This window comes from Pseudorca crassidens, chromosome 19, assembly GCF_039906515.1.
Source record: "Pseudorca crassidens isolate mPseCra1 chromosome 19, mPseCra1.hap1, whole genome shotgun sequence".
Taxonomy (NCBI): Eukaryota; Metazoa; Chordata; class Mammalia; order Artiodactyla; family Delphinidae; genus Pseudorca; species Pseudorca crassidens.
In genome coordinates this window covers 56,391,634-56,414,650 of record NC_090314.1, presented here as the reverse complement: position 1 = coordinate 56,414,650, position 23,017 = coordinate 56,391,634, and the positions used below count along the sequence as shown (strand labels likewise).

At 50.0% G+C, this 23,017-nt stretch overlaps 4 protein-coding genes across 17 annotated transcripts in view; 1 reads left to right on the top strand and 3 right to left on the bottom strand.

Moving 5' to 3' along the window:
• Window positions 1-1,382, bottom strand: part of MXRA7 (matrix remodeling associated 7) — a 30,244-nt gene extending 28,862 nt beyond the window's left edge. The window contains exon 1 of the mRNA XM_067717239.1: window positions 1,004-1,382. Within this exon, the coding sequence (XP_067573340.1) occupies window positions 1,004-1,345 (342 nt within the window). The 5' untranslated portion in view covers window positions 1,346-1,382. The remainder of the gene's footprint in view (window positions 1-1,003) is intronic.
• Window positions 1,383-2,939: 1,557 nt separating this feature from the next.
• Window positions 2,940-13,152, bottom strand: JMJD6 (jumonji domain containing 6, arginine demethylase and lysine hydroxylase). Of its 5 annotated transcripts, none has more exons than XM_067714770.1 (7): window positions 12,735-13,151; window positions 11,833-12,221; window positions 11,093-11,379; window positions 10,073-10,208; window positions 8,667-8,805; window positions 7,754-7,881; window positions 2,940-6,132 (listed from the first exon to the last, which is right to left on the bottom strand). In XM_067714770.1, the coding sequence occupies exons 1-7, from the start codon at window positions 12,861-12,863 to the stop codon at window positions 6,117-6,119; spliced, it is 1,224 nt and encodes a 407-aa protein (XP_067570871.1). In that variant the 5' UTR covers window positions 12,864-13,151; the 3' UTR covers window positions 2,940-6,116. The 5 variants fall into 5 exon arrangements, 4 of the variants coding, with proteins under 4 accessions (XP_067570871.1, XP_067570870.1, XP_067570872.1 ...); XM_067714769.1 differs by lacking the exon at window positions 2,940-6,132 and adding an exon at window positions 6,139-6,342; XR_010937296.1 differs by lacking the exon at window positions 2,940-6,132 and adding an exon at window positions 9,512-9,605 and having other exon boundaries at window positions 12,735-13,152.
• Window positions 13,153-13,213: 61 nt separating this feature from the next.
• On the top strand, window positions 13,214-19,411 carry METTL23 (methyltransferase 23, arginine). Of its 3 annotated transcripts, XM_067714777.1 has the most exons (5): window positions 13,214-13,623; window positions 17,378-17,482; window positions 18,493-18,730; window positions 18,816-18,900; window positions 19,060-19,411. In XM_067714777.1, the coding sequence occupies exons 2-5, from the start codon at window positions 17,399-17,401 to the stop codon at window positions 19,223-19,225; spliced, it is 573 nt and encodes a 190-aa protein (XP_067570878.1). In that variant the 5' UTR covers window positions 13,214-13,623; window positions 17,378-17,398; the 3' UTR covers window positions 19,226-19,411. The 3 variants fall into 3 exon arrangements, with proteins under 3 accessions (XP_067570878.1, XP_067570879.1, XP_067570880.1); XM_067714778.1 differs by lacking the exon at window positions 17,378-17,482 and having other exon boundaries at window positions 13,216-13,623; XM_067714779.1 differs by lacking the exon at window positions 13,214-13,623 and having other exon boundaries at window positions 17,394-17,463; window positions 18,491-18,730.
• A 259-nt stretch (window positions 19,412-19,670) lies between these two features.
• Window positions 19,671-22,913, bottom strand: SRSF2 (serine and arginine rich splicing factor 2). 8 transcript variants are annotated; one of them, XR_010937299.1, is made up of 4 exons: window positions 22,270-22,913; window positions 21,738-22,048; window positions 21,358-21,461; window positions 19,671-20,729 (listed from the first exon to the last, which is right to left on the bottom strand). XR_010937299.1 is itself a non-coding variant. In XM_067714776.1 (3 exons), the coding sequence occupies exons 1-2, from the start codon at window positions 22,629-22,631 to the stop codon at window positions 21,745-21,747; spliced, it is 666 nt and encodes a 221-aa protein (XP_067570877.1). In that variant the 5' UTR covers window positions 22,632-22,913; the 3' UTR covers window positions 19,671-21,461; window positions 21,738-21,744. The 8 variants fall into 8 exon arrangements, 3 of the variants coding, with proteins under 3 accessions (XP_067570877.1, XP_067570876.1, XP_067570875.1); XR_010937301.1 differs by having other exon boundaries at window positions 19,671-20,114; window positions 20,621-20,729; window positions 21,358-22,048; window positions 22,270-22,911; XR_010937300.1 differs by lacking the exon at window positions 21,358-21,461 and having other exon boundaries at window positions 19,671-20,114; window positions 20,621-20,729; window positions 22,270-22,909.
• Between the last annotated feature and the right edge of the window lie 104 nt (window positions 22,914-23,017).

Sequence of the window (23,017 nt, the reverse complement as noted above, 5' to 3'; positions counted from 1 at the left end):
ACCATTGTGTCCAGCAAAATTCAGAGTGGGCGCTGCAGACGTGCTCACAACGCACCAAAGCAGCTTGCTCACAGTTTTGACCGTCCTGGCCATCCTCCCTTCCAAGAAAGGGACCTCAGGAGTCAGAACAAGGCCTTCTGATCAGGCTCTGGACCCTTGCTGGTGGCCTGGAAGGGCCAAGGGTGCTGAAGTCCTGGGAAGGCGCCTGGCAACTAGGCTTCCAATCTAAAGAGATACATTGGAAAAAGTGTATCGGTCTGGGCAGAGGAGTACCCACAAGCCATCAGACGCCCATCTGGATATCCTGAAGCAAGACGGCGGCCGCGGGGTCAGGACAGAGCTGCTGGACTGCAGAAGCAGGAGGGCGGCTTTGGGGGGTCTCAGCTGTGCCGCAGGAGGGCCTTATCCTGCTTCCTCACTGCACCCTGGCCCGACTGATCTGCAGCCCCTGGGGGAGTGTGCAAAGCACCGTGCAGTTTGGAAACGGCAATAAAAAGGATTGCAATTGTCCGGTGCCTTTCTTTCAGTCCCACCCAATGGGTTTCACACATAAATGACTCAGGAATCTGGATTTCAAATTAGCCTAAAAAGAAAAGGCAGCTTTCCTTTTTTTCTTTCTTTTCTTTAAGTATTGTATTTTCCACTATCAAGACAACTGTCATTGCAGCCCTTGAAACAAGCCACATGCACGTGGATTTGGGAACCCGTGGGCTGGAGGTTGAGGGGTGGGGAGTGGGGTATGACCCGTGCCGGGGGAGGAGAGGCCAAGAAGAGGAAAGCCAGCCAGGCGACAAAACACAACTCCGACAGGCTCGGCGACACTTCGGGGGGGAGGGCGTTGAATCTGCACGCCGGGACCTTCCCTTCCTGCCGTCCGCGGGCTCCTGCCCTCCCTGAGGCAGCCCAGCTCAAGACTGGGGGCCAGGTTCTCGGCTCTGCCGGGGGCGCCAGGGGGAGCCTGGCCCCAGAGTGGGAAGGGGAGCCCGGGAGGGCGGGTCCGTACCTGCCTCTCCTCGGCGGCCTGCTCCTCCGCCTCCGCCGGCGCCACCGCGGACTCTTCCGGCGGCGCGGACTCGTCCGGCGGCGTGGGCTCGTCTGGCGGCTTGGGTTCCCCCGGCCCCTCGGGCGCGGCTGCCGGCTCCGCAGCGCAGGGGCCGAGCGGCGTGGGCGTCCCGCTGGCCTCGGCCGGGGTCGCGGACTCCGGGGGCGCGGGCTCCGGGGGCGCGGGCTCCGGGGGCGCGGGGCTCGCGGCCGCCCCGCGTCTCACCAGCAGCCAGGCAAGCAGCAGCGCCAGCGCGGTGGCCAGCGCGGGCAGCGCGGCCAGCAGCTCCGCCGGCGCCTCCATCGCGCTGCGGCCGCTCGAGTGCCCGCCCGCTGGGACCCCGAGGGAGCGTGCCGCGCCGCGCCCCGCCTCGGGGCGGAGCCCCCGCCGCGCCCCGCCCCCTGCCCGCCCCCGACCTCCCAGGACCCGGGGTGGGGGGTGCGGGTGACTCAAGCTGCTGGGGACCAGAGCCCTGGCCCCTTGGGAAGTGCTCCTGAGGCCCGAGAAGGGCCAAGCCCTCCCTGCCTGGGCGGGCCCGACGCTTTGGGCTTAGGATCCTTTTGAAAAGCAGTTTGAAATACCCAGTACTCCGGGGCCCTTTGGGCATCATCATTTTAGACCCGAGCAGGTCATCTTAGAGCACTTTGGAATTGCTAGCTGGGGGATGCTAAGGGCCAAGTAAAGACAGGAGGGTTCACTAGACGGTAGCTCTGGACTGCCTGTAAGACAATGAAAACACCAACTCTGCTTACTTTTAGCCACTTTATAGACACGTCACCAGCTGCTTTTACTCCTTGGGGTTGCTTTGATACGTTTTCACAAAGAGGACGTTTCTAGGTGCTGGCCGGTGAAGGCCCCTTCCCGGTCTGGACCCAGCGGCCTTCCACACAGGCCTCAGGGTATGGAGGCTGCCCCCAAAGACGGGCTTCAGGAATTCAGCACCAGGTGCCGTGGGTCAACTCTATTTCCCCTACTGTCTTTCTTTTTCTCATAACTCTGGAATGTCGGAGGGTGGAATGAGGGAAAAGCAGCCTACTGTTTTTGTTTCTCCAGACCCTTCCAGGGCTCTGTCACTGAACAGTGTATGCTGGAGACAAATGCACTGTAACCGAAAACTTCATTTCCTACCACTCCCAAACCCTGCTCTAGTTATTTTTAAAAAACAAGGGGTGGACAAAGTTTGTAAGGTATCATGCCAAACACAGGCCTAATACTGAAAAACCAGGGTTCCGGTTTTTGTTTAGGATGCATTTAATACGTTTTTAGAAAACGTACAGTGATATCTGATGTAAGCCAAGATGCTGGAAGGAGTGAGTGCCTCTTTTTTTTTTTGAAGAACTGCTTATTGCTTCTTTTTTCTTTGGCTGCGCCACACAGGGTGAGCTTAGTCCTGCTGCATCACATAGTGCTGGGGGGACACGCAAAAGGAATTTTAGTCGCAGTTGATCAAAAATGCCCCACAGCTATAAAATGTGGAGCGAGGTTTATCTCTTGGCTGCCGGCTTTTGACCAGGGGGCACTTTCAGCCAAAGTGTTTGGGCCTTATTTTTGTCACCTGTCCACCTTGTTTTAAAATATACAGTTGATCCTTGAACAACATGGGTTTGAAGTGCATGGGTCCACTTAGATGCGGGTTATTTTCAATAAACGCATACTGTGGTACTACACAATCCGAGGCTGGCTGCAGAAACCAGAACCACAGATGCAGAGGGCTGACTATATGTTTTTCTTGAATTTTCCACTGTGTGTAGGGAGGGTTGTTACCCCTAAACCCTGAGCTGTTCAAGATCAAGTGTATATCTAAGAGGTCCTATTGTACAGACAAACTCAGTACACTTTATTGACTTTCAGATGAGTAAGAATGAAAACAAGGACAAGACAATGCAAACAACCCAAGCCCAAATCAAGTTGCTTTATTTAAAATGATGAACAAGTTTCATCCCAGTGAAAAGTTAAAAATGCCAATCCAGTTGCGGCCCCACCGGCATTTGGTGGCAGACCCCACGGGTAAGACCCAAGCAGAACTAGGAGGCGCTCAGGGTGCTCTACGTGACCCCGGAGGAGGCACCAGGCTCTCAGCAGACAGTCCCAGTTCCTTTGTAGTGTCCAGTCCCCACGGAGACAGCAGGCAGGCGGGGCCAGTTCTCCTGCTCCCGGGAGAGCAGAGGATGGGGCCAGGTGCTCCAAGTTTTTGAACTTGAATCATGAGACAAAGTTGAGAGCCACCTCTGCAGTTTTGCTGCATACAATGTAACATCCGTGTAACATCACGACAGAAGCCGGGGAGGGGTGGAGTATGAGGAGAAACCAGACTCCACATGGAACCATCAGTGGGACCCAGTACACAGCAGGAACGACTTATTTGTGGAAATGCTACATACAGTTCAAGAAACCTACAGCTGCGTGCTCATACGCCTACTTCCTAGACAGTGGTTTCTACAACACTTACTGCAAAACCCCGGTTCCACCCCACACTCTTTTCTGGAGTCCTAACGCCTATCAAGGCGGAAACTCTAATAAATGTGTAAAGCACTTGCACCAGCAACCTTCTTGCTGATCCTCTGTTTAAATACCTTTAGCTGATTCACAAAGAAGCTGCGTCCTAAGTTAAAAATACAGCTATAATTATAATTATGTTCTTTTATGAAGAGCTCATAAACTTGCATTTAGTAAGGACTGAACTTGCTTTTCTGGTCACGGAGATGGACGTGCACGGCTCTACCCACTCCGACCCGTGGCCCTTGTGAACAACAGCCAACTTCACTGTCTGTGAAGCTCCACGAGGTCAGGGAGCTGCGTTCATCACTGTGGCGTCTACAGCACCTAGAATAGTGCCTGGTGCTGAAACATTTGTTGTGTGTTTTAATAATTAACAAATGGGCATCTGCAAGCGAGAGCAAAACGTGAATAATGTCCCTGCTTTTGGTGGCTCTCCCCTCAAAGGCATCACCCTCAACACAACAGCACTACTGACCCCAGAGGCCCCTGTGTGCAGCACTGACCACCTTGGGCTGATGGTAAAGCCTTTGGCACCTCCCTCATCCCCAAAGACCCAGAGCCCTCCTGATGTCCTGCGTCCCCCGCTCTTGTCTCGCCCACCCCACTCCTCCTCTACAGTAGTTATTAGTCCGGATCCTTTCTTCCAGGACCCAGCTTGTCGGTTTTAAGATCTGCTGTCGTCTCAGAAAATAATCTCTAAAAATAGTTTAATGTTGTATCTTTCTTCTTACTATCCTTGACACCACTCAAAGGAGTAGCTCACGCCAGGTGGGTAGAAAAGGTTAACTTTAGAACAGATGGACCCTTGGTTCCTGCTTCCTACCTCACCGTGATCACCCAGCCACACTCCACTGCTTTCTGTTTCCCCACCTCAGCCCTGCTTTGCTTCCACAGTGGTGTGTTTGCCTGGCCCACAGTGACAGTAAAAGGGGGGCTTCTGAATCTCTGGCCTGGTTAAGACAACGAAAGAGTGTCCCACAGTCATTCGTGTGGGGTGGCAAGACCCAAATGTAATCCGTGCTACCCAGGCACTTTCAGGAGAGGTGACTGCGGGCCTGTCAGACGGGCTGGATCCCTTATATCTGGGTATTGTTTTTCAAACAGGAATCACTTTTGGCATCTGGTGAAGTAAAACTGGGTGGCTAGTCTCTCAAACCAAACTTCCACTTTACCATCCCTGCTGCTGCAAATGCATCCCACCACGCCCCCTGGTGGCAAGAAGCCTGTTTGGTGGTTTCATCCTTTAAACTGAAGTGGAGGGAGGCACAGTTGGTATGGATTTTAGAGGAAAGGGAGTGAGTGTGACAGCCCGGTAGCAACACTGGGAAAAGGAAAAAAGCATTTTGAAGATGTCAAGAAAAGTTTTTTAAAAACGAGGAGGAATGCCATTCAAATATGAATAAAATCTCTCAGGGTTTGGATCTGCTCACAACCACAGACACTGGAGCCAGAGGGCCAGGAGGGGGAGTGGCAGGTAGAGCGACGTTAGGAAGCGAGCAGACGTTCCATCCAACCCAGACGCGTGTTTTGGTTGGCATTTCAGAATGCAGAAAACTGGACGAAGACAAAACAGGGGACCAGCCTTCTAGAGTAAAAGCCACACGACCAACCCAGAGAGTCAGGAAGTGATAACTGGTCTATCAAACATGGAACATGTGGCGAAGAAGCGACCACGAGTTCCCTGATCACACCCGCTTGAAGGGAGGCTTTTGAGAGACACCATACAGCTCCAGCCACCTGCCCACACACCTCTGCACCAGTGAAGCTCCTCGGCCCCAAGCTACCGGTGCCCTTCCCTTCCTCATTCCAGCCCAGAAAATGCTTTTCACAGGGGCACGCCCTCAACAACCCCCTCTTAGGGTGAATTTAGGGACAGATGAAGGCGAGCAGGTGAACTGACAGGGCGGGAGATGGAACCCGCTGGGCAGTCCCTACCAGAGTTAGTTAGAAGCCTAAACAGATCCCAAAGGCCAGAGGCACCGCCTCTGCATTTATTCCCAGCACGTAACACGATCCCCACCTAATGTCTGCAGGTCCAAGAAGTGGGGACACTATCATGAACCCTCTTACAGAGTGAGAGCTTCTGACTTATGGATCACGTGGTGGGAATGATGGCGACAAATCTTTTAAGAACTTGGCCCTGTTTATAATTTAAGTTCTGTGATGACAAAATTATCCCTGGACTCTAACAGCCTCTCTCATTGTGGAGAAAAAGTAACGAATCCTAAGATAGCACTAGGCAGTGGTGAGTGGCCGGGTTACTGCCACCGAATGCGTTTCTGGACGGATGACGGCACACAGGAAGGCGGCACACTCGTGGTCCTTCTTACACGTAATCGCTTCACACAGAACTCACCGCTCACCACTCTCGGCGTCTCTGCTTGCGTGCAGCCGGCCACGTGGACGGCGGGAGTCCCTCACCAACACCAGCGAGGCAACAGATGCAACAAGGCATTCAAAGGATCACAACCCTCCAGCCTTGCGGTCGACCAGCTTGGTTTTAAAGGAGAAGCACAGCACCTTCTCACGCGACATCACGGAGGCCTTCGGTGCTTCACTAAGCATGCAGAGTTTTTTAACTTCTTGACAATCTAGTCTCAGTAAGCAGAAAAAAACAGCATTTGACCGGAGACGGGAGCTTGGGCCAGAGAGGATTATCCAAATTCAAAGAAGACAAAGGAGAAGGTAGGAGCAGAAGACAGGAAAACTGAGTTGGGTGGCCGCCAACAGCTCACGTGGGAGCCACTTCAGGGAGAGCTTCTGCTCAGGGGTGAGCACGGCCTCCACAAGTGTCCCTAATCCTGCCAAGGAAAGTACAACTGCCTGTAATCAGCATGTAGACAGCACAGCTGCGGCAAAGCTGGAAGGATATGTTAAAAGCAGGACCCCCAGGACCCCAGGTTGATGTAATGGCAGGGCTTTCTCTAAAAACTTTTCTTACAAAGTCACACCCCAAGGACAGATATAAGTCTACAATATAGAAAAAACTTAAAAAAGCAAGAAGAGAAATCTAAGTATGCCTGGGAAAAGGACAACTCGGGTTGAGAAATGCACCATCTAGTCTGATAAATCCACTTGATTAAGACACCCGAATTTCCCCCACGGAATTCCAGCCAGACCCCAGAGAATGAGGAAAAGACGACAGAAAGGAACGTAGGTCCTGTTCATCACATTTAAGCAAGCGCTAGGCTGCCTGGAGATACAAAGAACATAACAGGAATGTCAGCTGCAGCAGTCAGGGACTGTAGACAGAATCCCACAGGCTTCAGTATTTCACTATCTTCCCTGAAACCTCACGTCTTTTTTTTTTTTTTTTTGGTGGGCCTTGTCGGGCGGCATGCGGAAGTTCCCCAACCAGGGATCGAACTCGTGCCCCCTGCATTGGAAGCTCGGAGTCTTAACCACTGGACCGCCAGGGAAGTCCAAAACCTCACCTCTTAATGCTACCTATAGTTGACACTTCAACTAGCAGCACATGGACAACAGGGTTCTGGGGTTTAAAGACCCTGGATGCACGCAGAGTCACCAAGCTTCAGTGGGAGCCTGTCGTGTGCCCAGCACCAGAGCAGATGCTTGCAAAAAGATTAGCTTATGGATTTTTATCTCAAGTTTTAATTTATTTAGATCCTATAGGGTTTAAAACAAAAACCAAAACCCATTGGAGACATGATTAAGATTTTATAAGGAATCTGCAAGCGCTCAAAGCAGCAGTGGCAAACTGGGAGAAAAAGCAGGAGGCCACGCCTCAGGCTCTTCAGAAGATATGGGGTAACTTCTCAGCATCCTCTTCCTTTACTGCGGTAACTATGACTTCCCCATCAAGGGCACCCACCAGCGGAAACACTATCTTCTCCCAAGATCATGACAAGAAGAGCAACAAGGGGATACTCTGGTATTCTCCAGGAAAAAAGTTCCCAAGATATAAAATGAATTTAACTTTTATTATTAAATAATGTAAAGGGTTCCCTTGGCACCATCCACGTAGATTCTCGCCCTTATGCATAAAACAAGCCACGTTCACTTGCATAGGTAGCGGAGAAAAAAGCTACTGTAGCAAATGCTAAGTGACTGGACTCCCACTCCCAGAGCATCCTCATTCTCTGGCTTTCGCTGGCCCTCCCAGGTCTGCAGGATCCACAAGGCTGCCCCCCAGGGCCCTGCCGCAGGCTGCAGGCACGTCCTTGCACACAGACGACAGCCACGCGCGGTCACCTGGAGGAGCTGCGCTCTTTGCTCACACAGTCGTCCTGGGAGGTGGTGTCCCCGTTTCCCACTGCGCTGCACGTCCTCCTCTTCTTCCTGCGGTGCATCGTCCCCTCGCCTTCAGAGCCGGACTCGCACTGGACACGGGAGGAGAAAAACAGGGGTTCGGTCGGATACAGCCCAGTTCTTCGCTAAACGAACCTCGGCCCTCAGGAGACAGCACGATACTGTCCACGCCTCCCTGAGGCAAAAGGGCCATTTAGGACACAGTCGGGATATCCGTCTCCTCAGACCCCAAGGGTCCCTCCAGTGTTCTCTAACAGAAGGGGTGTTTGTTTGAAATCAAGATCCACCTCTAAGACTGTGTGAGAGCCAGCACTTTGCGATGGCATCGTGGAATTTCACTGCACAGCACTTAACACTCATAAAACACACGGCCTCCTCCAGAGAGGAGGCAGGATCAGTGGATCACACAGTCATGAGACAGGCATTTCATCTGCTAAAAGCACGGATGCTCTTACCCAGTGTTGTGTTAGCTTAAACAAGGTGACTGAATTTGCTGAGTTTCTAGGCTTATAATTTACTATCCATGGGGGAGATTCCTAACGTGGGCTTTGAGTTTGGAGAATTCTTGGAGGTGGAATCCCGACACCAGTGTCCGCTAGCTGTGTGATCCCGGGTCATTTACAGAATCCCCAGACACTCCTCTCACCTCTAGAGATGATTGTAACGATTCACTAGTACGTGCACAGCTGTAAAATGGGCAAAATTCACCCCACGGCGAGAACGTGGGCAGCTGCAGTTCTTGGAAGAAAGCGAAACACGTTCCCAGCGTCCTCCCTCCCGGGTAGGAGGTGGGAAGGTCACAGCTGGTTTTCAGGGCGACCAGCCCCGGAGGCCTGGGCCGCGAGCACGGACTCACCTCTGAGTCCGAGTCGGACGAGCTGGAGCTGGAGGAGCTGGACGAGTCGCTGGAGCTGTCGGAGGCGATCCCCGTGGACTCCTGCAGGTCGACGGAGTCAGCCAGCACCGCCAACTCAGGGTGCTCCTGCCTCAAGATCCTGAGAGACAAGACCCGGGTCCTCAGTGCTGGGACAGGCGGCGATGCCCACACGCAGTACCCCAGACTCAGAGCTGAGCCCTGTCTCTCCTAGACGCGCCTGTACGGTGCTGAGGACACGCGGATCCACAGGCTGGGGACGAAACCCCCCATGCTGCTCAGGCTTTCCTGAAAGGAAAACTAGCCACACACAACTCGCTACCCGCTGTGCAGACGAGACAGACGTGCTGCTGAGACATGAGGCAAATCTTCCTCGAGTTAGTCTTAGTTTTCCCCTCGGGAGAAACAATCTCTCTCGCTCGTCGTTTTTCCTGAACCTTTCCTAGCTGTTGTTTGTTAACCTCTCCTTTCCACAGCACAGTACTTAACGATGGGAGCTGGGCTTGGTTACATTGGTTTGTAAGAGACAAGAAGTATCAAGCAACAGAGAGGGTCCCCCCTCGCTGGAAGCTGAAGCTGAACGGGACTGTCGGGGCAGCAGGCAGCCCTCCCCTTGGAACCTATTCTGGCGGCCACTGCAGCCAGGGACAAAAGACCTGCTGTTCAGGACGGCCTTCAGCGTGACCAAACGGCAGCACGCGGCGGCCTGCGGGACAGAGTCAGTGGGCCTCAGATGCCCGAGAGTCTGGGGAGAACAAAGCCACCACCCTTGCTGGCCCTCTCAGCAGGGAGGCTGAGCACTGAACAAGCCAGAATCCCTCTCTTACCCCGAGAGCTGGTCCCTCCAGGTCAGGGTTGGGACACAGTGGCACGGGGTGGCTGGGGGTGGCTTGCACTGCCGCTGCCCGTGCTGTATCTGTTCTGTGGATAAACAGAGGAGCTAAGTCTCCAGGGCAGTCACCTCGCTCACAAGAACTGAAGGTCATAAGTTTAAATGGGAATAATGCTTTGTGGTAAGAAAAAGAAATAACCAAAATAAAACCCAAACAAATCGGCTTCCTTTGCTAGTGCTAGCTTTGGGAAACCAGACCAAACCAAACCAGAAACAAAACAGAAAACGAGGAACAATCCCAATTGTGACCATGTTTTGACCGAGTGGCTTCAATCAAACGTGCAGTCTTACCCTGTCACCTCAAGGCTGGCAAATAACCTGAGAACTAGCCCTGACCTTGGACCCACTCTCCTCTCCCCGTGAGGTTCTGCGGCCCCGGCTTTTCCCAGGCCCGTCTAAAATCAGCACATGTTAAGACACCAGTGGACTCTTTCCATTTTATCTCTGGGGTAGAAGTTGGAACAAAGCAAAAATAAGAAAAAAAAAAGGCTCTCACCGATACCATTTCCTCGATAACTTTGGCCTCCCTCTTACCGTCTTGTGCCACACAACAGGGAAGTTGGTGCTGCTGGCAAAATTCTGGGTGATGGCAATGGTGGTGTCAAGGTTGAGGACAACGTGCCACCAGCCTCCTGAAATCCAACAAGTAAACAGTTAAACAGGATTGGTTCTACACGCGATCGCGCCATGACATAAACTTCACATAACAAACAACACAAACTTCAGAACCTGGGGACTCCTGTCCACAAGGGACAGCTTTAGAGACACAGGACCCAGAGAGGCAAATGCTCCTCCTGAGGGCAGCGCTCACCAACGACCTGTTTGGGTAAAGTTTTCCTGGAGCGTGGCTGCACCTGTTCGTTTATGGATTGTACGTGGCTGCTTTCCTGCCACTTGGGCGGAGCTGAGCAGTTACAACAGAGACTACCCAGCCTGCAGTGCCTAAAATATCTGTTCTCTGGCCCTTTTACAGAGTAAACGTGTCAAGCCCTGTTAATCCAAAGCTGTGACCAGAACTGTAAAGGGAGAAAGTTCTTCAGTTTCTAGATGGAGGATGCCCATCTTGAACACCCTTACTTCCCACACTCAACCTATCAAAACAAAGTGTAGTTTTCAGGTGTAGGATTTCCTGCCTCTTGGCTCCTAAGTCACTCTTTCCTGACTCAATCCACCCAGTGCTACACTGATCAAAAACCCCATTTATAGAAATTAAGCACAAGTCCCTGAACATATTCAATAAACAAAGACACTAAGTATCTACTAGGAATAAAAATGAATAGGTTCTCTACATACAGGAAGTTTATCAACAGTCATTATACATTCAGGTTACAAGAAACGTGGACAGCAGCCCCCCTGAGCATGTGACCACACAGCAACACATCACGGTCAGAGGCGGGAACCAGTCAGTTCACCCAGAGTCAGCGTGCAGAGGGATTTCTTTGACTCTCCCTATATAGTTGTGTTCCAAAATTACAAATTACTGAATTCAAAGAATGTACTTTCAGTTCATCTGTACCTGGTACAAAGACAGTCTCTCCTGGTTTTTGTAAGATTTCCAGGGGTTTGAATTCGGGTGGCCAGGTTGGAAGCTGTGTCCGGGGATAGATGATATTAAACCAAGTAATAGCTTCATCTTGCTGGTTCCCTCCTTCTTCTCGGGTCACCTTGATGAGTTCCCTGGGGGTGCTGGTAGGGAACAGGCACCAGCGCTTGTGGCCCTGGACTAAGGCATTCCAGGCACTGGTTCCCAGGGGGTCGATGTGAATTCCGGTTCCAGAGCGTGGTGGCCCCATCACAAACCACCTAAAGGATGGAAACATCCAAGATATGAAGTGCAATTTGACCACACGTACACACCGCAAAAGAAGCTTTAATTTTACACCAACATGTTATCGTTATTTCAAAGACTACACACATTCTGGTACGCAGAAACGCTGAGGAAATTGTGCATGGACTGACCCCTAACAGAAAAAGGAAAAATCACCAACATGTCTTACTGCTGGACTTGAACTACTAAAACATCCCTTAGAGATCACTGGTTCAACTTTGGTTGCACGTTTGAATCACCTGGGGAGCTTTCAGAAATCCTGATGCCCAGACAGGAGGCCCTGGGCAGACACCAGAAGCCCTCTAAGTAAGTGCCAAGTGCAGCCAAGAGAGAACCACTCACTGTTTTGGAAACAGATTAGCTGACTGAGCTCAGCTGCTCCTGCTGCTGTAGACAAGATTATAACCACACCACTGCCCAGTATTTACCTGTAAGGGGGCCTGCGCTTCTCCCCCGCATACTGGAAAAGGTCATCGGTGAAGAACTTGGGCACCTTGTAGTCTTCCAAAAGTTTCCTTCTTTTGGGGTGTTCCCCATAGCTGCTGTCAAAGATGTAAAGGGGGCTGTCATCTCGGGTGCTCTCCATGTACTCGATGTAGTATTTCATCTTCATCTTCACGGAATAGCCGTCGTTATCCTCACCACACTTGAATTTCTGGTTCCGGTATTTCCTTTTGAGGCGCTCCAGAGTCCATTTCTCCTGCGCAGACCAGCCCTCTTGGGCATTCAGCAGAACCACGGGCTTGTACGGTCTTTCGTAACGTTCCACAAATTCACCCACCGACAACTGTAAGGCGTCTGCCCTTTCCACATTGTCCTGAGGGAATCAGAAAAGACCTATCGCATTAAAGAAAAAAAAAAAAGTCCGGCGGCAGTTAAGGGTGTCCCCCAAGGCCAATTAGCAATCACATACCCAAGGAGCCAGATTCTATTTCCGGCTCCTCTTAGGGAGGGAAAAGGACCTGCGTGTGTTCGGGCACTGCGCACCGAGCGCCACCGCATTAGGGAAGGGGGGCTTCGCGTCTTCCACTCGTGGCTTTTGACAGCCGGGGTCCCTAGGGCCCCGCCGCCCAAAGGGATGCAGGGGTGACAGGCCTCGTGAAGGGCGTCAGGGGCGTGGGACTCCAGCTGCCTCGGCAGGCGCGTTTGCGGCGCATAGAAGGAGGCCCACCCTGGGATCTGGGCCCCGATGACCTCGACCTCCGCGGGGTGCGGGCGAGCCCATCGTAACTCCAGGGGCCGTGCTGGTCGCGGACCCCGGCCCCGGTAGAGGTGCGTAGCTCCCGGGGATGCCCGTGCCCCGCCCGGCCCGCGATCGCGGCCCGCTCACCGCCACGGCTGCCGGGTTCAGCGAGAAGCTCTCGTAGTAGTTGTGCCGGATCCAGTCCAGCGAGTCCTTCAGCTCCGGCCGCGCACTCCGCTTGGCCTCGCGGATCCGCTTCTTGCTCTTGTGGTTCATCCTGCAGGGTCACCAGCTGGTTCCGCGACGACCCTGGCGCAGCTCGCTTCCTGCCACCAGTGCGTCCCCTCCCCGACCCGGGCGGCGGCGGCGGCACCAAAACGTCCTTCGCTCCAGCCCGGCGCCTTTAAAGTCGCCTTCCAGAAAATTCACTCCCTAACCACCTCCCGAGCCTCGGGTTGGGCCTGCGTCGGCCGTCTTCCCCGCCCGCTACGGCCTCTTGCGATAAGCCATTGGCCTCCGAGCCTCTGGGGTCCTCCCTCACACACGCCAGGTCTCCGCCATGTTGGGAAGGTCAAGACGCTCGAGGCACCACCTTGCTGCGGCCCCGCCTCTCCCGCACCTCCTTGCGGTGCGCGTCACTTCCGGCAGCCAGCAGTTCTTTCGTGGCTGGCTTCCGTCAACCTCAGCGTAGGGGCCTCCTGTCTTCTGTGTCTCGTTGGCCGGGTTTCGGGTCTGTTCTCGCCACGTGGCCATTTCGTCGCCCGAGGGGTGCTTACCCCCTTTTGCCGTCGGGTAGTAGCGACCCGACGTGGCGCTGGGGAGACGGCCCGAGCCGGTCTGAGAGCACCCGAGCGTGCAGCTTGGCAGCCTGGCGACCCGGCGCCCTCCCCTGCTCCCGGCCTGCCCGGGGGCCACCGACTCCCCTCCGACCGAGCGTGGTCTCCGAGGGCATGTGGTCCGGGCCAAGCGTTTTCGGTTCTCGGAGGAGCCGGGCCTGGGAGCTGAGGGGGCCGTGCTGGAGGTCCGCGTCCCGCAGGTGCGTGCGGAGGCACCCGCCGGGAAGCGCATTGGGGCTGGAGCGGTTCTCGGCCGACCAGGGGCTATAGGGAGGGGGGTCCGCGGCTTCCCGCCTTAGGCTGGACCACAGAGCGAAACGGTTTGGTACGAAGCCGTTTGGCAGATTAAATGTCCTTCAGTAAGAAATTTGAAGACCCTGCTAGCAAGGAGACCTTTCCATACCTAATATTTCTTGCCAGAAAAGTGGCATTCTTGACACCTAATATTTTTTTGATCTTGTTGAAGGACTTCTTAATTCAGTTTCTGGGGGCGGGGGGAAGAGATTTCCAACCCTCACTAACCAAATAAAGTTTCTCAGGCTGGCATTGCTTCCTTTCAGCTCGTGGCTGACCCCGAACTCTCTCAAGAGCAATTATATTTTATATACCTCCAGTTTTTCAAAGCACTTTCACGTTGCAGTGTTTCATTTTTTTAAACATCTTTGTTGGAGTTTACTTGCTTTACAATGTTGTGTTAGCTTCTGCTGTATAACAAAGTGAATCAGCTATGTGCATACGTATATCCCCATACCCCTCCCTCTTGCGTCTCCCTCCCACCCTCCTTTTCCCTCTCCTCTAGGTGGTCGCAAAGCACAGAGCTGACCTTCGTGTGCTATGCGGCTGCTTACCACTAGCTAGCTATTTTACATTTGGTAGTGTATATATGACAATGCTATTCTCTCACTTCGTCCCAGCTTACCCTTACCCCTCCCCGTGTCCTCAAGTCCATTCTCTACATCTGTGGCTTTATTCCTGTCCTGTCCCTAGGTTCATCAGAACCTTTTTCTTTTTCTTTTTAGATTCCATATATATGTGTTAGCATAAGGTATTTGTTTTTCTCTTTCTGACTTACTTCACTCTGTATGACATACTCTAGGTCCATCCACCTCACTACAGATAACTCCATTTCTTTTTATGGCTGAGTAATATTCCATTGTATATATGTGCCACATCTTTTTTATCCATTCATCTGTCGATGGACACTTAGGTTGCTTCCATGTCCTGGCTATTGTAAGTAGTGCTGCAATGAACATTGTGGTACATAACTTTTTTTTTTTTACATCTTTATTGGAGTATAATTGCTTTACAATGGTGTGTTAGTTTCTGCTTTGTAACAAAGTGAATCAGTTATACATATACCCTCTCCCCATATCCTCAAGTACATTCTCTAGTAGGTCTGTGTCTTTGTTCCTGTCTTGCCCCTAGGTTCTTCATGACTTTTTTTCTTTTTTTTTCTTAGATTCCATATATATGTGTTAGCATACGGTATTTGTTTTTCTCTTTCTGACTTACTTCACTCTATATGACAGACTCTAGGTCTATCCACCTCACTACAAATAACTCAATTTCATTTCTTTTTATGGCTGAGTAATATTCCATTGTATATATGTGCCACATCTTCTTTATCCATTTATCTGTTGATGGACACTTAGGTTGATTCCATGTCCTGGCCATTGTAAATAGTGCTGCAATGAACATTGTGGTACGTGACTCCTTTTGAATTATGGTTTTCTCAGGGTATGTATATGCCCAGTAGTGGGATTGCAGGGTCATATGGTAGTGTTCTGTTTTTAGTTTTTTAAGGAACCTCCTTTTTAAGGAACCTCCTTATACTGTTCTCCATGGTGGCTCTATCAATTTACATTCCCACCAAAAGTGCAAGAGGGTTCCCTTTTGTTCATACCCTCTCCAGCATTTATTGTTTGTAGATTTTTTGATGATGGCCATTCTGACCAGTGTGAGGTGATACCTCATTGTAGTTTTGCTTTGCATTTCTCTAATGATTAATGATGTTGAGCATCTTTTCATGTGTAACAGCAGCTGGTGGTGTAGGTATTGGCAGTAGCAGTTTAAATGAGAAACAGCTTAAAAGGAGTTGAAGGCTGGAGTGGAACCCATTTCTGGCAGTTTCTAAAGGCCTGCACGTTGAAATACCCCTTTGGATTTTTTTTGGCTGCGCCACGCGGTGTATGAGATCTTAGTTCCCCGACCAAGGATCCAACCCGTGCCCCTTGCAGTGGAAGTGTGGAGTCTTAACCACTGGACCGCCAGGAAAGCCCTCCCGACCTTTGGATTTCTTCCCAAATTTAGGGAGTGGGTGAAGATAGGCCTTGTGAAAACAGATACACTTTTTTTTTTTTTTTAACACCTAAATCTGGATAACTCACTCCTCAGGTCAGAAATCCTTCATTGTACTCCTGGGTAAAATCCACCAGGGCAGGCATTTTAATCATGCCTAGCATATTTAGGCGCCAATATTTTTGTTGAGTGTATTGAATGATTAGGTTCAGACCTTCAGTTCCTTCACCTTTGATATTTTTACCTCTTCAGCCTCCTTTCCTACCTCCCCAGGAGGGGCACCCTTTGCTCTAGCAAACAAAGTCTTGCGATTTTGCAGTTTAGCAATCGCTAACTTTGTATACTTACTTTGTACTAGGTAGTTTTCATCGAATCTTCCTAACCTTTCTATGAAGATAGTATTTTGCAGTTGAGGAAACTGAAGCACAGACAGGTTAAATAACTTGAGTGAGGTCACACAGCTAGTAAATTATAGATCTCAAGTTTGAACTCAGGCAGGCTCGTTCCGGAGTCCTGGGCTATGTTACCTTGCCTCCCTAAATACCATGCTCTCATCATTCAGTGCCTCCCCAAAGGCTTTGTAAGTTGCCTACCTTCCTAACTGCAGGATTCAGCTCTAACTCAAACCTCTTCTAGGATGTCATCCTAGAACACCACTGTTCCTCCTTCGCATTACCAGGTTATGCCTGTGCTTAAAATCCTCCAGTTATCTTCTCACTGCACTTAAATAAAAGCAAAGCTTCCCGTGGCCTACAAGACCTCACAAGTCTGGCCTCTGCCTTGCCTCTGACCTGTGCTTGTACTGCGCAGCCCTGCCTCCAGCCTTCAGGCCCACACTGCCAGGGCTCTCTGTGCCCAGTGAGAGGTTTTTCAGTTCCTGCTTCAGGGCCTTTGCCTGAATCATTCTCTCCCCATCTCGAGCAGACCCCTTGTGGTCACTGCCCACTCCCATTTCTCTCACATTACCCTGTTGTATTGTGCTTGTTGCAACCAAAAATATCCACTTGCTTACTTGTTGCTTGTCTCTCCCCAGTAGGAGATAAATATATGTGTATGTAGTTCATATTCCAAGAGTTACATCCTCAGCCTATAATAGGCACTAAGCCACTCAGGCCCTGGATAAACTCTTGTTGAGTAAGTGAAGGTATGAAGAATGCCTATCACATGGTATTGCAATTTTATATCCCGACGCTCCCCCCACCATAGGATGCAAACTGGAGAGAGGGAACTGTTGTTTTTGTAATGGATGCCAGTGCCAAGCGCTCAGTAATTGCTGTATAAATATTCTTTTTTAAAAAACAAATTTATTTTTGGCCGCATTGGGTCTTCATTGCTGCGCGCGGGCTTTCTCTAGTTGCGGCAAGTGGGGGCTACTCTTTGTTGCAGTGCTCGGGCTTCTCATTGCGGTGACTTCTTGTTGCGGAGCACGGGCTCTAGGCTTGTGGGCTTCAGTAGTTGCAGCACGCAGGCTCAGTAGTTGTGGTGCACAGGCTTAGTTGCTCCACAGCACGTGGGATCTTCCTGGACCAGGGCTCGAACCCGTGTCCCCTGCCCTGGCAGGCGGATTCTTAACCACTGCGCCACCAGGGAAGCCCTGTATAAATATTCTGACTTCCAGCATGAGTTATTTATGGCATACAAAAAAATTCTTTTCAGGTCCTGCATCTTCAATATGGAATGTATGTTTGGCCCTGTGCTGTGGTCCTGGCCCAGTACCTGTGGTTTCACAGAGGATCTCTGCCAGGAAAGGCTGTCTTAGAGGTACAAGTGCCCTTGAGGTTTGCGAAAATCCTAGATTATTTTCCAATTTAAGTCTATATGCTGGTTATTGGGTTTTGTTAGGTATTTTTTAAGTCAGGGATGATCTGGCCAGCTTGTGAGGCAGGTGAGCTAAGAATGTTTTTAGAAGTGTTTAAAAAGAAAGTATGCACCAGAGACCATATGTGGTCCACAAACACTAATATTTACTGTCTAGCCTTTTAGTCTTAAAATGTATCCCATGCTTTCTCACCACTCCATCTGGCTCAACTGCTGAAGGCTTACAGCAGAAATACTATGCTTAAACCCAAAGACTAAATACAGAAGCTTAAGAACATCTCTTAACTTTTGCAAAACCATGTAACTGAAATGAAGGCATTTGGTGCTTACTTCTGGCCCAAAGTAGTGATGATTGTCAGCAATTTGGTAAAGGTCGGGAATCTCTATGCCCATCCTCAAACAGGAAGCGTGTGTTTCAACTGATGCAAATAGTGATATTTATGAAGGCACTCCTTGGTATTATTCCTTAGTATGTTTAAGCTCCTTGCTGCTCTCAAGACCCAACTGGAAAATCCCATTAAATATAAGAAAGTCATGTTGCAGACCTGTCAGGTTTTAGTCACATGAAGGCTATTTATAATTGGTAGTAACAACTGAATGGCTGGTTGTGTATCCACATCACCCACTGAGCTTTTAGAGAGCTGGTGTCCTTGATAATTAGCTCCTTATAGATCACAGACCCTCACAGTTCAAACTCCTGTTTAAGGGTTGTCAGAATCGAGGGCCCTTTAAAATGTTGAAATGGGCTATAACTCCTTTGACCCAATTAGAACTGCCATGACAAATCTGGAGGAAGCGCCATATAGTAAAAGCACTGTTAAATTATGGCATGTTTTATAGATATGGCAAACTATCTTTACACATTGACCAATGCAAGCATGAAATGAGAAATCATTTGCCAAGATCCATTAATTCTTTGCAGTTCTAAGCATAACCTTTAACCTTGTCATTAGATTGGAGCTGGAGTGAGCCTTCCAGGAATTATGGCTGCAAAATGCGGTGCTGAAGTAATACTGTCAGACAGTTCAGAGCTGCCTCACTGTCTAGAGATCTGTCGGCAAAGCTGCCAAATGAATAACCTGCCTCAGGTGCATGTTGTGGGACTCACATGGGGTCACGTATCTCAGGATCTTCTGGCTCTACCACCGCAAGACATTATTCTTGCATCCGATGTGTTCTTTGAACCAGAAGGTAAACCTTTTTTGCTCTTCTCTGTAGTAAATTTAGTCAGAGATACAATGGAATTAAAGTCTATTAAGAAGTTTCCTCTTCCCAGACTTTGAAGACATTTTAACTACAGTTTACTTTTTGATGCAGAAGAACCCCAAGGTCCAACTGTGGTCTACTTACCAGGTAAGAAGGTAAGCCTGAACAATCCTGCTTTACTCCCAATTTTATTAAAAGTTAACCCAAGCCTTACTAGTCTACTCATTCAGTGTGTAGTTTAAGGATATAATGAGAATATATCTAAAGCAAAACAGGAAAAGCTTGGTTTTTTAAAAATAATTTATTTTTTTCAGTGCTGACTGGTCACTTGAAGCTTTGCTCTACAAGTGGGACATGAAATGTGTCCACATTCCTCTGGAGTCTTTTGGTGCAGACAAAGAAGATATAGCAGAATCTGCCCTTCCAGGAAGACATACCGTTGAAATGCTGGTCATTTCCTTTGCAAAGGACAGTCTCTGAATTATACCTAAAAGCTGTTTTGGGACAATGTCAATACTGATTAGCAACCTGGCAAGCCAACTGTGTGACTCAGACCACTTCAGCTTGAGTACAGTGGATCTGAAGATGGTCAGATTGGTTGACTTTAGATTGTGATGGGTCACATAACCATTACAACAAAAATTAAAACTCCTATAAGAAAAAGAACTTCGATTGTCCCTAAGTCATTAAAATAGGGCATGAATTAGGTTATGAGAAGAGGGCTCAGAACCTTAACAAAGTGCTACCTTAGAGCATTGAGGACAGTAGGTACTTAACTGGCATTTCCACTTTATAACTTAGGGGGAAAAATCAACTACTAAACATTTCATTTTAATTCTATACAGTCAGTAACATTCACAAGATAATTGCACAGGTCTTTCAAATAAACGGGGGAAAAAAGACCAAGACATATTCTGAGAAAAGCTAACACCAAGAAAACGTTTTAATTAAACTACAGAAACAATGGTTATAGTACAGAATATTCATGAGCAAAAAGATACACCATGTTATAAGTACTTACAAAGTTACAAACCATTTGTTTCCTTAACATTTTCCACATTTTAAGTTCATACATGAAGATGATCGGATTTACCATTTTTTGGGGGGGGGGAGAGGAAGAAAAAAAAAAGGTGTATTTATCATCGCTAGATGTGCTCACTGTATGCTCCGTTATTTATATGCAAGGCCCGGGTGACTGGAAGTGCAGTTGTCAGGCATTTTAATAAACTGGACAGCCATTTGTTTCTGCACGACAAGGCATCTTTACACAGGAGCAATCAGGAGAAAACAGGAAACAGCCAAGCACTCTGCACTGCAACACGCCACCTTAACAGCTAACCAGCATTACTCAACTGCTACACAACTGCGCCTAGTGCACAAAAATACATAAGAGAAGAGATTAGAATTGTGTTTGGTAAACAATCCTTTTTTAAAAAAAATCAAGTCTTTTCACCTGAAAAGTCTTTATACAAATTTGGGTTCAGTTTACCATTTAGACCTGAAGGTAAATAACATATACAAACAATTTACACCAACTTTCGTAGGTTTTTAATTTTAAGGTATGAAGGCAATGTTGAGTCAATCTCTTGACAGCTTTAGGCTGTGTGTAATGGCTGCACACGTTTCCTTAAAAGTCAGGAGGCCACAAATTAGGTTACCAATCTGTTTAATTTCAAACAAAAAAAGTCAGCACTATATAAACAAAAAGGAAATTTTACCTCAAATATCCAAGCCAATAATGAAATCTGAAGTCGTTCACCTCACTAAATTACAAGAAATTTGAATAACAGCAACAAAATGGCACATAAAATGAGTTTGCCACCTGAGGCAAAGCTTAAAACAAGTAAAAAGTTAGACAAAATGTTACAAAATAACCTTTTCAATAGCCAGTTGCTTGTTCCAAGGACTCTTCAGTGGACTGAGTACTACTGAGTACGTGGGTCCTTTTCCCCCAAGTCTTCCTTTATGTTGCTTGTCGACACATCTAGGTTTGAAAAAAAATAAGTTCAGTTTACCTTCCATTATTATGAAATCACCAAAGGTGCACATGGTTTTAATTTCAGTACTTACTAAGGGTCTGGTGAAACCAGTAGGTTACAGAAAGGTTCCAACCAGCCACTAATCAGTTTTTTAAAGGCCCAATTAGGAAAATTTCACAAAGGCTACCATCAGCATTAAAAGTTTGTGTTTATGTATTCTTGGCCAAATAACCCAGGTGAAAAATGGTAAGGGGGGAAAAAAGAAAAGAAAAAAAAAGAGGGCTGTATCCAAACAAAAGCAACTCGAGATCAGACAATTAGTCTACATTTTAAGTTTTTAGTGTTCAAATGAAACACATTTGGCATTTCAGAATGCTTTAACATCTGAGCTACTTAGGGCCCTTTCCTTTTAAAAAATAGGACCAAACAATTTGAGAGTTAAAGACACACTATCCTTTCCCCACCCAGTGCAATCAATACCTGTAAACTTTTGGTTCCAAAAGTTCATTGCTTCGTTTTTGCAATTCGTTTGCGCCACATCCATTAGAATATGAAGTCCCAGTCAGCACAACAATAGTTGAACTGATTGTTTTCTCTAAGAGGATAGTGCATCTTTAACATTTAAAGACAAACCTGCTCCAATACACGCCCACAGAAACTGGTCCCTGGAGGATCAGCCAAATCAGTTAAAATCTGCAATACTGGCCAATATTCTTTTATCAAACAGGAGACCGCAGCTTTAAAGGGGAAAATGCAGACGTTGGATAAAAACAGCAAGAAATAGTCATTTTCATTAATAGGTCTCAAAACAGTTTACGAAACAGCCATTATTATCTAAGCTTCATACACATCCTTTCTGCAGACCCCTCTTCAGTTTTACTCCCAAAGCTGAGTTAGCTCAGAGCAGCACTCCTAACATGAGGAGTCACTTTTATATTAATCGGATCAAAACAACTACTCCAAACCCCATTTCTGAATTCGGGCCATGAGTCTCGGAGCCCCGCAGACATTACCATTTGCTTAAGAGGACACCGCTCCTTCCTCTTCAGGAGACTTGGGAGGACTCTTGGATCGCGACCTGGACTTGGATTCCCTCTTGGACACGGGCGGAGGACTCCTGGACCTAGACCTGGACCTGGACCGCGAGCGAGATCTGGAGACAGACGAAGACTTCGACTTGGACCTTCGCGCCGATCTGGACTTGGAGGTTGATCGCGATCTTGACCGAGTACGGGACCGGGACTTGGAGCGGCTGTAGCGAGATCGACTCCGGGACCTGGACCGGCTCCGACTCCGGGATCGGCTGCGGCGACGCCGCCTAGGGCTGCGGACAGGGACGGCGGCGCGTTAGGGTTCCGCGGCCCCGCCCGCCCGCCCGCCCGCCATTATCTCGCCGCCAGACGCCATTTCCCTGGTCGCGAGAAGAGGGCCCCCGCCCTCTCGCGGCTCGCCGGCTCTGCCCGGCCGCCACCACGTGTCCCCGGCAGGCCTTTGTGAGTCACCCAGGCCCTCCCGGAACCCCGGCCGCGACGCCCACCCGCTTACCTGCGGCTCCGACGTCCGTAGCCACCGCCCCCGTACCTGCGGGGTGGGGGTCCCCGGCGGCTATGGTGCGAGTCCGGGGGGCGGCCGTAGCGCGCCATCTGCACCCGCAACTCGCGGCCGTCCAGCACGGCCCCGTCCATGGCGTCCATGGCGTCCTCAGCGTCGCGCTTGTCGTGGAAGCGGACGAAGGCAAAGCCGCGGGACTCCTTGGTGTAGCGGTCCCGCGGGATGTACACGTCGCCGACGCGTCCGTACTTCTCGAACACGCGCCTCAGGGTGTCTGGCGAGGTGCGGTAGGTCAGGTTGTCCACCTTGAGGGAGGTCATGCCCTCCACATCGGGAGGCGGGCGGCCGTAACTCATGGCTCTGAAGAGTCGGGCCGGGGCCCGTGACTGCGCGCCGACGGACTAACGCCCCGGCGGGCTCGCGCGCTCGGCTGCGGCGGCGGTCTCGTCAGCCTAGCTCGGCTCGACGCCGCGCCTCTCCCCTGGCGGTTGCTTTCCGCGTGGAAACGTTTGGAAAGGCCTGACTAGGACAACTGATAAAGCGCTACGCACCTGGCTCCACCAGAGAAGCAACTGGGCCGGCGGCCGGCTCCAGTGCCCGTTTATATCCCTCCTCACAAAATGGCGCCCGCGCCACCCGGAAATGAAACCTCTGATTGGCTCGTCTCGCCCCGCCCCGTAACGTCCCTGCCGCGCGCCCCGCCCTTGTCCGGCGCGCCTGCGCAGAGCCCCGCGGGCGGGTC